Source organism: Thunnus albacares, chromosome 16 (assembly GCF_914725855.1).
Source record: "Thunnus albacares chromosome 16, fThuAlb1.1, whole genome shotgun sequence".
NCBI classification, from domain to species: domain Eukaryota; kingdom Metazoa; phylum Chordata; class Actinopteri; order Scombriformes; family Scombridae; genus Thunnus; species Thunnus albacares.
Window position 1 is genome coordinate 5,506,725 of NC_058121.1, and position 13,579 is coordinate 5,520,303.

A 13,579-nucleotide genomic window follows, 5' to 3' on the forward strand; every position below is an offset into this window, starting at 1 on the left:
CAGATTCTTTGGAGTATTGAATTTGTCTGTGGATGTACCGATTAAAAAATCTGAAAAAGGAAAGTAAATAAATAGTTTGTTTATTGTGGTTTATTTGTAATCATCACTGTAGAAACATGTATATATATATATATATATATATATATATATATATATATATATATATATATATATATATATATATATATATATATATATATATATATATATGTATATAACTGAATTGTTAAAATTACCAATGAAATTTTCCTTTACAAAGGCTTTCGTGTTATTATATCAACAGTTGGTTTAAATAGGAATAAATAAGGCAAATGAATGTTATAGGAAATATTTGTAAAAATTCTACATGTGAATGAAGCTTTAAAAATATCACATTTTAATTTAAAAAATATGTTGATTCCACTACCTGAAAGCAACACCTAACATTCTGGCTGTATTCTGTGCAGTGAAATATTGGCTGAGTCACCGACAGAGGTGCATCATAGTGAGCTCTCAGTTTATGTAATCATGGAAATATCTTAAACACACTTTATAACAGAGACAATATTGTGCATTGTATCTAACAGAAGAAGCTGCTTTATGTATGTACTGTATGTGCCGTATATGCTTGTACTGGAAAATCAGTTCCTTATCTGGTAATACTTTGTGATATATGTGTTTAGTATCAAAATGTGTGTGGACAATTTTAACTTGAAAGATGAGATACTCTTATATCTGTTGATGTTCTGTACTCACATGTGTTTAGGATAAAACTCTTGATCTTGTGGTTTGATGTTGCTGATGTGACAGACAAGAGCGCAGCAGGAAAGTATGTAACTGACAGGTCAGACAGGTCATCCAGTGACAGGTGTCTACAAGTGTAAGAATGACTGCTTGGCATGTGTTCAATAAAACTCTGACAATAACTGCTCTTTGTGAATCCACCTTTATTACTGAAATTCCATAACAGTGCTCATTTGTCACAAACTAGCCCAAAGTGAGTGACAAAAAGATTGGTCACAAATATATTAATAAATAAAGTTCAAATAAAATAATACGATAATCAAGATATAAGTTGTGATTATGTTTTATGGATAGGACAGTTTGTGCTAACCCCTCTAAAAATAAAACCTAAACCCATAGCAATACTGGTCGTGGAGTTATCTAATTGACCAGGATGCAGCAGGTGTGTTTCATGATGGGTCATAGGCATTGCCAGGTCAATTTTGCCAGGGTTTAAACCCTGAATGTTTTGATTGTAGGCCTGCATAAAATTTACATGTAAGCCTATGTGAAGCTCGACAAAAAACTTTATGTGTTTGATGCCGTTTAGCCACCTATCAAATTTAGAAATAGTCTAACTTGCGCAGACTTTCATCACTTTATAGCTATTAGTAGCTCACACCGGTTTCCTTCAGCAGTTTCTGTTGTAGCTTCTAGGAGCGCTCGTTTTGTTTTCCGTTTGAACACTGTAACCTTGTATGAGACACGGAGACATCTGTTACTGTTACCACGGGCCAACAAACCACCGCCCACCCGTGCTAGGCAGGTCATAAAACAAACGAATCCTCCGTGCTGAAGCTAGCAGGTAGACTGGAGCCGCTTTCATGAGACAGATGAATGAATCAGTTCAGAGGATCATATATGGTATTAACTGACATGTATGGCATCAAATAATAATCTGTTAGACAAAATACAACAAAAATACAAGTATCTGGCAAAACTCTTAAGTGGAGCCAAAGTCTTTTGAATTGATATTATTGTTTAACTGTCCAGTTTACCTGGTGTTGCTGTTACAGTAATGTTAATGTAGCTTGATAGTTTGGATAGCTTGACTGCTGATGTATTCCCACTGTGTCGTTTGTCCATAAATACTGTAATTAACACCATACAAGTTGAAGTTCTGCTTCTGATTTAAGGTTGAAAGAAAAAGATTAAGGAGGAAAGAGAAACACAGTTCTAGAATACACCTCTTGGTGCTACTTGGACACATCATCAGTGATGAACCTGAGGTCATAGGGTGTTTCGGGTCTTAGATCATCAGACACCCTCGCCCCGGCGACCCAGTCAGGGGTGATCAGCCCCCGACTTGTGTCCAAATGGCCCACTACTCCAAGGATCCCCCCTCCGGATCCACAGCCATCTTGAGGCTTTCTCCGCAGCCTCTATGACGTTTTTGATGGCTCTTTTGCACAGCTAGCCTTTTACTCCAAGGAGTTTGAGGGTTCGACGTAATGACTGGCCAGCGAAACCCTGGCGCCCCACCTCAACTGGTTCGCCGCGGGATTTCCAGCCTTTGCTCCTGCACTCCGACACCAGCTCAGCGTATTTGGCCCTCTTGCGCTCATTAGCCTCCTCAATCCGGTCTTCCCAGGGGACAGTAAGCTCTACTAGAACCACTTGCTTTGTTGACTCTGATGTTAACACCATGTCTGGGCGGAGTGACGTGGCTGAGATGTGTTCTGGGAACTTGAGCTGCCTTCCCAGGTCGACTTGGAGCTTCCAGTCCCGTGCAGTGGTGAGAAGCCCTCCGGAGGAACTTGGCTGATGTTGTACTTTCTCCCCAGCTCTGATGAAAGTGATGGATTGCTTGGGGGTGTGCTGGTACTTGCTGCTGATGATCGCTGCACTAACTGTGTCTGCCAGGGCCCTGAGAACCTGGTCATGACACCAGCGATACCGACCATCTCCCAATGCCTTCGGACAGCAGCTGAGGATGTGTTCCAGGGTGCCTCTCTTCTGGCACAGTTGGCATGCCAGAGTGTCTGCTAAGCCCCAACGGTGCAGGTTGGTTGGACTTGGGAGAGCGTCATATACGGATTGGATGAGGAACTTGATGTGCTGGGGTTCAAATCTCCAGAGCTCTGGCCAGGTGATTTTACGCTGTTCAGTGTGCTCCCACCTTGTCCATGCGCCTTGCTGGTACATGCTGACCATCTTTGTCCGGTGGTCTTCCTCCACCTCTGCTCGTATCTCATCCTGCAACATTTGACGTTTCTCCCTTCCTCTGGCTTTGTCATAGCAGGGTTTGGGAAAACTACCAAGTCCTGCCCGTCCCACTGCCACATTGCCGACCGAGATGCTGTGCTGTAGCTTCCTGTGCCTTCCACTTCCTTCCAGTTTTCACCAGGATTCCCGCTGCAGCTACTTTGGCGTCAGAGGAGTCAGGCTATCATCACCTCCCTGGCACGCGTAACCTTGAATTCCTCTGACAAGCCGCTGATAGGAAGCTGAAGCTTGGTGGAATGCCCATAGAGGGCAATGCTGCTAAGGGACCGAGGGAGCCCAAGCCACCTCTGCAGAGACTGACTGATGGTTCTTTCCAGCGTCTCCACAGTTGACATAGGCACCTCATAGATAAGCAGGGGCCAAAGGAGCCTCGGCAGAACTCCATGTTGGTACATCCAGGCTTTGAATTTTCCTGGGAGCCCCGACTTTATTGCTGTGAGCCAGGATGTCAAGTTGCTCTTGGTTTGTTGGAGTGCGTCTGTATCCCTCAAGGAACTGTTAAAAATCTTGCCCAGGCTCTTGGTAGGTTTTTCGATCACCATTGGAATTGGTGTCCCTCCTATGGCAAAGCAGAACTGATCGGCCACTCTGCCTTTCTTCAGGACCAGAGACCTGGACTTGGCTGGCTTAAAGCTTGTCCTAGCCCATGAGATGAGTCGTTCGAGCCCCTGGAGGAGCCATCTGCACCCAGGAACAGAGGTTGCCGTCACTGTGAGGTCATCCATAAATGCTCTTATAGGGGGTTGCCGAGTGCCAGATCTTGACATGGGGCCTCTACACTCCACCTCAGCTGACTTCACAATCATGTTCATGGCAAGGGAGAAGAGCAGCACTGAGATTGTGCAGCCTGTGATTATACCCTTCTCCAGGTGTTGCCAGGCAGATGCTATTGAGCCTGATGTTACCCTCAAGCGGAAGTTGTTGTAGTAGTCCATAATGAGGTTTCAGATGGTCTCTGGCACATGATGTCTTGTCAGGGCTGTTTCGACAGGCTTGTGGGGGATGGATCCATAGGCGTTGGTTAGGTCTAGCCAGAGTGCTGCCAGATGTCCTCTGCTCTCCCTTGCCTCGTGGATCAATTGAGTCACCACCCCGATGTGCTCTAGGCATCCAGGTACTCCTACAAAAGGGGGGAGCCTTTTGTACTGAGGTGTCTATGTAGCCATTCCTCAAGAGGAATTCAGTTAGCTTTTGGGACACAATCTTGAATAAGATCTTCCCCTCAACACTGAGCAGCGAGATGATGCGAAACTGCTCGATGTTACTTGAATCCTCTTCTTTTGGAATCCAGACTCCCTCTGCAAACCTCCACTGGGTAGCGACCTTTCCTCTCTGCCAGATGACCTTCACAAGAAGTGGTGTACGTTTCTGATGATGGTGGCAGCTGATCACAGCTGGATCAGCTGTCAGTCAGTTTTAACAGCTGTAGAGACTTCTGATGGTGTTTGTGTCTGCACACATGTGCACTGTGCTAATACTAAAGGATAAGAATACTGAAGCTTTACATAATCAATAAAGATGTTTTTTTCAACAATGAGCAAAGTATTTTCTTCTGTCTTCATCTCAGGATCTCATTCAAAGCTTTTGGAGAACCTGTGAAACTAAAACGAGAGTTTATTTGAGGCAGTTTTCCTCCTGAAACACCACAAAGCACTGAGTTCATGTTCAGAGCAGACAGACGTTTGTCAGTCAGTCTCTGTACTTTCAGCTTTCTTCACTAAAGCATTTTAAGATGGAGCTAATTTTAACACCTTATACTGTTGAATAGTCTAATCTATAACAATACATATATAACAAACTGATCAAATATTTTATGTGTAAAATATATATCTGATAGGTAACTAAAGCTGTCAGATAAATGTAGTGGAGTAGAAAGTACACTATTTCCCTCTGAAATGTGGTGGAGTGGAAGTATAAAGTAGCATCACATGGAAATACTCATGTAAAGTACAAATACCTCAAAATTATACTTAAGTACAGTATTTGGGTAAATGTACTTAGTTACTTTCCACCACTATGTTACTATGACAACCAGCAACAGTGAGTTGTCATGTCAGCTGTGACTACCTTTATATTAAAGAGCTTTTAATATGGTGATATTTGATATTTATTACTTATTTATTCTGTTTTAATATGTTCAAAAACCTAACATAAAAGTAATTGTAGCCATTTTTTTGTAATGTGGGGAAATGTTATCAAAAAACGCACAATAGATTAATCTCGAAATACAGAATACAAGCCAGGGAGCCACTGCAGTAATATCTTATCTTATTGTATCTTATGTTATCTTATGTTACCTTATCTTATCTTAAGAAATTACCGCACAACCCATTGGGTCAGTTGAGGCCATTTGGAAGTCAAACCTCATATGTGCGTATATGAAGCTAAACATGTACAATGTCTTGCAGGCTTACATAAAAACTGAAGTGATCTGACAGTTATAACACTGTCAAAGATTGTTTTTGTAAAACAAACAAAAATACATGAACACTGAAATACAGCACACTCTGCAGTGTATACATCAAATCTTACATCATCTTTTAGAAACACACACTTCTTTATTCATCTTTGTTGTGCTGCAGTTTCCCCACATCTGATTGGATGACTAAAGTTTGTCTTAATTATGGTAATGAGAAAAGTGTAGATAAATGTCAAGGCTACATCCTGCAACGCCACAGTGACTACTTGAGGGTATACGAGGTAGGTATACATGGACGAAACATTCATTGTTTTTAGAAAAATAATGTCTGTATTTTTCCAATACTGCTGAATGTATTATATTATTATTATTATTATATTATTGTTATTATTATTATACATTCCAGTGTATTATTAATCAGAAATAATGATTTCATTTTCAGGATCTTAGGAGTATGATACCTGAATCTACTTTCAACAGGATTTATGTTGATGATGTACATCCCTGCTATGGAATAGATAATGTTTCTTACATACTGACAAGTAACGCTTCCACAATGTGTATTTTATTTTATATTTGCCTCAGCTCTTTATCTGTTGTCATAATATGTGGAAACCTTCTTGTAATAATCTCCATCATTTACTTCAAACAGCTCCACACTCCTACAAACTACCTCATCCTGTCTCTGGCTGTGGCTGACCTGCTTGTAGGTCTTGTAGTCTTTCCCCTCAGCATGGCATTCTCTCTTAGCTCATGTCTGTATCATGACGATTTGTTTTGTAAGCTACGAAATGGCTTTGACATATCACTGACCGCATCTTCTGTTCTGAATTTATGTTGTATTTCCATTGACAGATATTATGCGGTATGTCAGCCTCTGACATACAGAACTAAGATAAATGGTCGTGTTGCTGTGATTATGATTTTGGTGAGCTGGAGTGTTTCTGGTCTTGTTACAACTGGCTTTTTAATGGCAGGATCGATGCAAGATAAATGTAAAGAAAAGTGTTTAACCGATGTTGCACTGGCAATCATGATAGGAATGATTTTCTCATTCTACCTCCCGCTGATCATAATGCTCTGTATCTACTTGAAGATTTTCCTTGTGGCACAGAGACAGGCACGTAGCATCCAGAGCACAAAGTCTGGAGCAACTGTCAGTAAGATGGAGAGCAAGGCCACAAAAACTCTGGCTATAGTTATGGGAGTTTTTCTGATGTGCTGGACTCCTTTATTTCTTTACTTGATGTTTGATTCTCTTGGTTATTATTCAATGGTTCTTGTGACTGAAGCAGTTTATTGGCTTGCACTGTTAAATTCACTGCTCAATCCTTTCATTTATGCTTTCTTTTACAGCTGGTTCAGATCAGCTCTCAGAATAATCATTTCAGGAAAAATATTCCAAGGTGATTTTGCCAACTCAAAACTGCATTGACAGATTCTTTGGAGTACTGAATTTGTCTGTGGATGTACCGATTAAAAAATCTGAAAAAGGAAAGTAAATAAATAGTTTGTTTATTGTGGTTTATTTGTAATCATCACTGTAGAAACATATATATATATATATATATATATATATATATATATATATATATATATATATGTATATAACTGAATTGTTAAAATTACCAATGAAATTTTCCTTTACAAAGGCTTTCGTGTTATTATATCAACAGTTGGTTTAAATAGGAATAAATAAGGCAAATGAATGTTATAGGAAATATTTGTAAAAATTCTACATGTGAATGAAGCTTTAAAAATATCACATTTTAATTAAAAAAATATGTTGATTCCACTACCTGAAAGCAACACCTAACATTCTGGCTGTATTCTGTGCAGTGAAATATTGGCTGAGTCACCGACAGAGGTGCATCATAGTGAGCTCTCAGTTTATGTAATAATGGAAATAGCTTAAACACACTTTATCACAGAGACAATATTGTGCATTGTATCTAACAGAAGAAGCTGCTTTATATATGTACTGTATGTGCCGTATATGCTTGTACTGGAAAATCAGCTCCTTATCTGGTAATACTTTGTGATATAAGTGTTTAGTATCAAAATGTGTGTGGACAATTTTAACTTGAAAGATGAGATACTCTTATATCTGTTGATGTTCTGTACTCACATGTGTTTAGGATAAAACTCTTAATCTTGTGGTTTGATGTTGCTGATGTGACAGACAAGAGCGCAGCAGGAAAGTATGTAACTGACAGGTCAGACAGGTCATCCAGTGACAGGTGTCTACAAGTGTAAGAATGACTGCTTGGCATGTGTTCAATAAAACTCTGACAATAACTGCTCTTTGTGAATCCACCTTTATTACTGAAATTCCATAACAGTGCTCATTTGTCACAAACTAGCCCAAAGTGAGTGACAAAAAGATTGGTCACAAATATATTAATAAATAAAGTTCAAATAAAATAATATGATAATCAAGATATAAGTTGTGATTATGTTTTATGGATAGGGCAGTGTGTGCTAACCACTCTAAAAATAAAAAAAAATAAACCCATAGCAATACTGGTCGTGGAGTTATCTAATTGACCAGAATGCAGCAGGTGTGTTTCATGATGGGTCATAGGCATTGCCAGGTCAATTTTGCCAGTGTTTAAATCCTGAATGTTTTGATTGTAGGCCTGCATAAAATTTACATGTAAGCCTATGTGAAGCTCAACAAAAAACTTTATGTGTTTGATGCCATTTAGCCACCTCTCAAATTTAGAAATAGTCTAACTTACGCAGACTTTCATCACTTTACAGCTGTTAGTAGCTCACACCGGTTTCCTTCAGCAGTTTCTGTTGTAGCTTCTAGGAGCGCTCGTTTTGTTTTTCCGTTTGAACACTGTAACCTTGTATGAGACACGGAGACATTACCACGGACCAACAAACCACCACTCACCCGTGCTAGGCAGGTCATAAAACAAACGAATCCTCCGTGCTGAAGCTAGCAGGTAGACTGGAGCTGCTTTCATGAGACAGACGAATGAATCAGTTCAGAGGATCATATATGGTATTAACTGACATGTACGGCATCAAATAATAATCTGTTAGACAAAATACAACAAAAATACAAGTAGCTGGCAAAACTCTTAAGTGGAGCCAAAGTCTTTTAAATTGATATTATTGTTTAACCGTCCAGTTTACCTGGTGTTGCTGTTACAGTAATGTTAATGTAGCTTAATAGTTTGGATAGCTTGACTGCTGATGTATTCCCGCTGTGTTGTTTGTCCATAAATACTGTAATTAACACCATACAAGTTGAAGTTCTGCTTCTGATTTAAGGTTGAAAGAAAAAGATTAAGGAGGAAAGAGAAACACAGTTCTAGAATACACCTCTTGGTGCTACTTGGACACATCATCAGTGATGAACCTGAGGTCATAGGGTGTTTCGGGTCTTAGATCATCAGACACCCTCGCCCCGGCGACCCAGTCAGGGGTGATCAGCCCCCGACTTGTGTCCAAATGGCCCACTACTCCAAGGATCCCCCCTCCGGATCCACAGCCATCTTGAGGCTTTCTCCGCAGCCTCTATGATGTTTTTGATGACTCTTTTGCACAGCTGGCCTTTTACTCCAAGGAGTTTGAGGGTTCGACGTAATGACTGGCCAGCGAAACCCTGGCGCCCGACCTCAACTGGTTCGCCGCGGGATTTCCAGCCTTTGCTCCTGCACTCCGACACCAGCTCAGCGTATTTGGCCCTCTTGCGCTCATTAGCCTCCTCAATCCGGTCTTCCCAGGGGACAGTAAGCTCTACTAGAACCACTTGCTTCGTTGACTCTGATGTTAACACCATGTCTGGGCGGAGTGACGTGGCTGAGATGTGTTCTGGGAACTTGAGCTGCCTTCCCAGGTCGACTTGGAGTTTCCAGTCCCGTGCAGTGGTGAGAAGCCCTCCGGAGGAACTTGGCTGATGTTGTACTTTCTCCCCAGCTCTGATGAAAGTGATGGATTGCTTGGGGGTGTGCTGGTACTTGCTGCTGATGATCGCTGCACTAACTGTGTCTGCCAGGGCCCTGAGAACCTGGTCATGACACCAGCGATACCGACCATCTCCCAATGCCTTCGGACAGCAGCTGAGGATGTGTTCCAGGGTGCCTCTCTTCTGGCACAGTTGGCATGCCAGAGTGTCTGCTAAGCCCCAACGGTGCAGGTTGGTTGGACTTGGGAGAGCGTCATATACGGATTGGATGAGGAACTTGATGTGCTGGGGTTCAAATCTCTAGAGCTCTGGCCAGGTGATTTTACGCTGTTCAGTGTGCTCCCACCTTGTCCATGCGCCTTGCTGGTACATGCTGACTATCTTTGTCCGGTGGTCTTCCTCCACCTCTGCTCGTATCTCATCCTGCAACATTTGACGTTTCTCCCTTCCTCTGGCTTTGTCATAGCAGGGTTTGGGAAAACTACCAAGTCCTGCCCGTCCCACTGCCACATTGCCAACCAAGATGCTGTGCTGTAGCTTCCTGTGCCTTCCCCTTCCTTCCAGTTTTCACCAGGATTCCCGCTGCAGCGACTTTGGCGTCAGAGGAGTCAGGCTATCATCACCTCCCTGGCACGCGTAACCTTGAATTCCTCTGACAAGCCGCTGATAGGAAGCTGAAGCTTGGTGGAATGCCCATAGAGGGCAATGCTGCTAAGGGACCGAGGGAGCCCAAGCCACCTCTGCAGAGACTGACTGATGGTTCTTTCCAGCGTCTCCACAGTTGACATAGGCACCTCATAGATAAGCAGGGGCCAAAGGAGCCTCGGCAGGACTCCATGTTGGTACATCCAGGCTTTGAATTTTCCTGGGAGCCCCGACTTTATTGCTGTGAGCCAGGATGTCAAGTTGCTCTTGGTTTGTTGGAGTGCGTCTGTATCCCTCAAGGAACTGTTAAAAATCTTGCCCAGGCTCTTGGTAGGTTTTTCGATCACCATTGGAATTGGTGTCCCTCCTATGGCAAAGCAGAACTGATCGGCCACTCTGCCTTTCTTCAGGACCAGAGACCTGGACTTGGCTGGCTTAAAGCTCATCCTTGCCCATGAGATGAGTCGTTCGAGCCCCTGGAGGAGCCATCTGCACCCAGGAACAGAGGTTGCCGTCACTGTGAGGTCATCCATAAATGCTCTTATAGGGGGTTGCCGAGTGCCAGATCTTGACATGGGGCCTCTACACTCCACCTCAGCTGACTTCACAATCATGTTCATGGCAAGGGAGAAGAGCAGCACTGAGATTGTGCAGCCTGTGATTATACCCTTCTCCAGGTGTTGCCAGGCAGATGCTATTGAGCCTGATGTTACCCTCAAGCGGAAGTTGTTGTAGTAGTCCATAATGAGGTTTCAGATGGTCTCTGGCACATGATGTCTTGTCAGGGCTGTTTCGACAGGCTTGTGGGGGATGGATCCATAGGCGTTGGTTAGGTCTAGCCAGAGTGCTGCCAGATGTCCTCTGCTCTCCCTTGCCTCGCGGATCAATTGAGTCACCACCCCGATGTGCTCTAGGCATCCAGGTACTCCTACAAAAGGGGGGAGCCTTTTGTACTGAGGTGTCTATGTAGCCATTCCTCAAGAGGAATTCAGTTAGCTTTTGGGACACAATCTTGAATAAGATCTTCCCCTCAACACTGAGCAGCGAGATGATGCGAAACTGCTCGATGTTACTTGAATCCTCTTCTTTTGGAATCCAGACTCCCTCTGCACTCAAATGTACTTAGTCACTTTCCACCACTATGTTACTATGACAACCAGCAACAGTGAGTTGTCATGTCAGCTGTGACTACCGTTATATTAAAGAGTTTTTAATATGGTGATATTTGATATTTATTACTTATTTATTCTGTTTTAATATGTTCAAAAACCTAACATAAAAGTAATTGTAGCCATTTTTTTGTAATGTGGGGAAATGTTATCAAAAAACGCACAATAGATTAATCTCGAAATACAGAATACAAGCCAGGGAACCACTGTAGTAATATCTTATCTTATTGTATCTTATGTTATCTTATGTTATCTTATCTTATCTTAAGAAATTACAGCACAACCCATTGGGTCAGTTGAGGCCATTTGGAAGTCAAACCTCATATGTGCGTATATGAAGCTACACATGTACAATGTCTTGCAGGCTTACATAAAAACTGAAGTGATCTGACAGTTATAACACTGTCAAAGATTGTTTTTGTAAAACAAACAAAAATACATGAACACTGAAATACAGCACACTCTGCAGTGTATACATCAAATCTTACATCATCTTTTAGAAACACACACTTCTTTATTCATCTTTGTTGTGCTGCAGTTTCCCCACATCTGATTGGATGACTAAAGTTTGTCTTAATTATGGTAATGAGAAAAGTGTAGATAAATGTCAAGGCTACATCCTGCAACGCCACAGTGACTACTTGAGGGTATACGAGGTAGGTATACATGGACGAAACATTCATTGTTTTTAGAAAAATAATGTCTGTATTTTTCCAATACTGCTGAATGTATATTATTATTATTATTATTATTATTATTATTATTATTATATTATTGTTATTATTATTATACATTCCAGTGTATCATTAATCAGAAATAATGATTTCATTTTCAGGATCTTAGGAGTATGATACCTGAATCTACTTTCAACAGGATTTATGTTGATGATGTACATCCCTGCTATGGAATAGATAATGTTTCTTACATACTGACAAGTAACGCTTCCACAATGTGTATTTTATTTTATATTTGCCTCAGCTCTTTATCTGTTGTCATAATATGTGGAAACCTTCTTGTAATAATCTCCATCATTTACTTCAAACAGCTCCACACTCCTACAAACTACCTCATCCTGTCTCTGGCTGTGGCTGACCTGCTTGTTGGTCTTGTAGTCTTTCCCCTCAGCATGGCATTCTCTCTTAGCTCATGTCTGTATCATGATGATTTGTTTTGTAAGGTACGAAACGGCTTTGACATATCACTGACCGCATCTTCCATTCTGAATTTATGTTGTATTTCCATTGACAGATATTATGCGGTATGTCAGCCTCTGACATACAGAACTAAGATAAATGGTCGTGTTGCTGTGATTATGATTTTGGTGAGCTGGAGTGTTTCTGGTCTTGTTACAACTGGCTTTTTAATGGCAGGATCGATGCAAGATAAATGTAAAGAAAAGTGTTTAACCGATGTTGCACTGGCAATCATGATAGGAATGATTTTCTCATCCTACCTCCCGCTGATCATAATGCTCTGTATCTACTTGAAGATTTTCCTTGTGGCACAGAGACAGGCACGTAGCATCCAGAGCACAAAGTCTGGAGCAACTGTCAGTAAGATGGAGAGCAAGGCCACCAAAACTCTGGCTATAGTTATGGGAGTTTTTCTGATGTGCTGGACTCCATTCTTTCTTTGCTTTATGTTTAATTCTCTTGGTTATGATTCAATGGTTCTTGTGACTGAAGCAGTTTATTGGCTTGCACTGTTAAATTCACTGCTCAATCCTTTAATTTATGCTTTCTTTTACAGCTGGTTCAGATCAGCTCTCAGAATAATCATTTCAGGAAAAATATTCCAAGGTGATTTTGCCAACTCAAAACTGCATTGACAGATTCTTTGGAGTATTGAATTTGTCTGTGGATGTACCGATACTGAGAAATGTGCCGTATATGCTTGTCCTAGAAAATCAGTTCCTTATCTGGTAATACTTTCTGATATATGTGTTTAGAATGAAAATGTGTGTTGACAATTTTAACACGAAAGATGATGTGTACTCCCATATCTGTTGATGTTCTGTACTCACATGTGTTTAGGATAAAACTCTTAATCTTGTGGTTTGATGTTGCTGATGTGACAGACAAGAGTGCAGCAGGAAAGTATGTAACTGACAGGTCAGACAGGTCATCCAGTGACAGGTGTCTACAAGTGTAAGAATGACTGCTTGGCATGTGTTCAATAAAACTCTGACAATAACTGCTCTTTGTGAATCCACCTTTATTACTGAAATTCCATAACAGTGCTCATTTGTCACAAACTAGCCCAAAGTGAGTGACAAAAAGATTGGTCACAAATATATTAATAAATAAAATTCAAATAAAATAATACGATAATCAAGATACAAGTTGTGATTATGTTTTATGGATAGGGCAGTGTGTGCTAACCACTCTAAAAATAAAACCTAAACCCATAGCAATACTGGTCGTTGAGCTATCTAAT

At 41.2% G+C, this 13,579-nt stretch overlaps 2 protein-coding genes and 2 pseudogenes across 2 annotated transcripts; 2 read left to right on the plus strand and 2 right to left on the minus strand.

The window, feature by feature from the left end:
* Window positions 1-2,019: 2,019 nt before the first annotated feature.
* LOC122965613 lies at window positions 2,020-5,700 on the minus strand (annotated as a pseudogene).
* A 263-nt stretch (window positions 5,701-5,963) lies between these two features.
* Window positions 5,964-6,842, plus strand: LOC122965614 (trace amine-associated receptor 1-like). The gene is made up of 2 exons (XM_044329774.1): window positions 5,964-6,190; window positions 6,263-6,842. The coding sequence occupies exons 1-2, from the start codon at window positions 5,964-5,966 to the stop codon at window positions 6,840-6,842; spliced, it is 807 nt and encodes a 268-aa protein (XP_044185709.1).
* Window positions 6,843-8,813: 1,971 nt separating this feature from the next.
* LOC122965615 lies at window positions 8,814-12,038 on the minus strand (annotated as a pseudogene).
* Window positions 12,039-12,092: 54 nt separating this feature from the next.
* Window positions 12,093-12,971, plus strand: LOC122965617 (trace amine-associated receptor 1-like). Its single transcript, XM_044329775.1, has 2 exons — window positions 12,093-12,315; window positions 12,388-12,971. The coding sequence occupies exons 1-2, from the start codon at window positions 12,093-12,095 to the stop codon at window positions 12,969-12,971; spliced, it is 807 nt and encodes a 268-aa protein (XP_044185710.1).
* The last annotated feature ends 608 nt before the right edge of the window (window positions 12,972-13,579 follow it).

Coding starts and splice junctions, on each gene's coding strand:
- LOC122965614 (XM_044329774.1), top strand. CDS start 5,964: ATGTGTATTTTATTTTATATTTGCCTCAGCTCTTTATCTGTTGTCATA. Junction 6,191..6,262: donor CATGACGATTTGTTTTGTAA/GCTACGAAATGG, acceptor TTCCATTGACAG/ATATTATGCGGTATGTCAGC.
- LOC122965617 (XM_044329775.1), top strand. CDS start 12,093: ATGTGTATTTTATTTTATATTTGCCTCAGCTCTTTATCTGTTGTCATA. Junction 12,316..12,387: donor GTATCATGATGATTTGTTTT/GTAAGGTACGAA, acceptor GTATTTCCATTG/ACAGATATTATGCGGTATGT.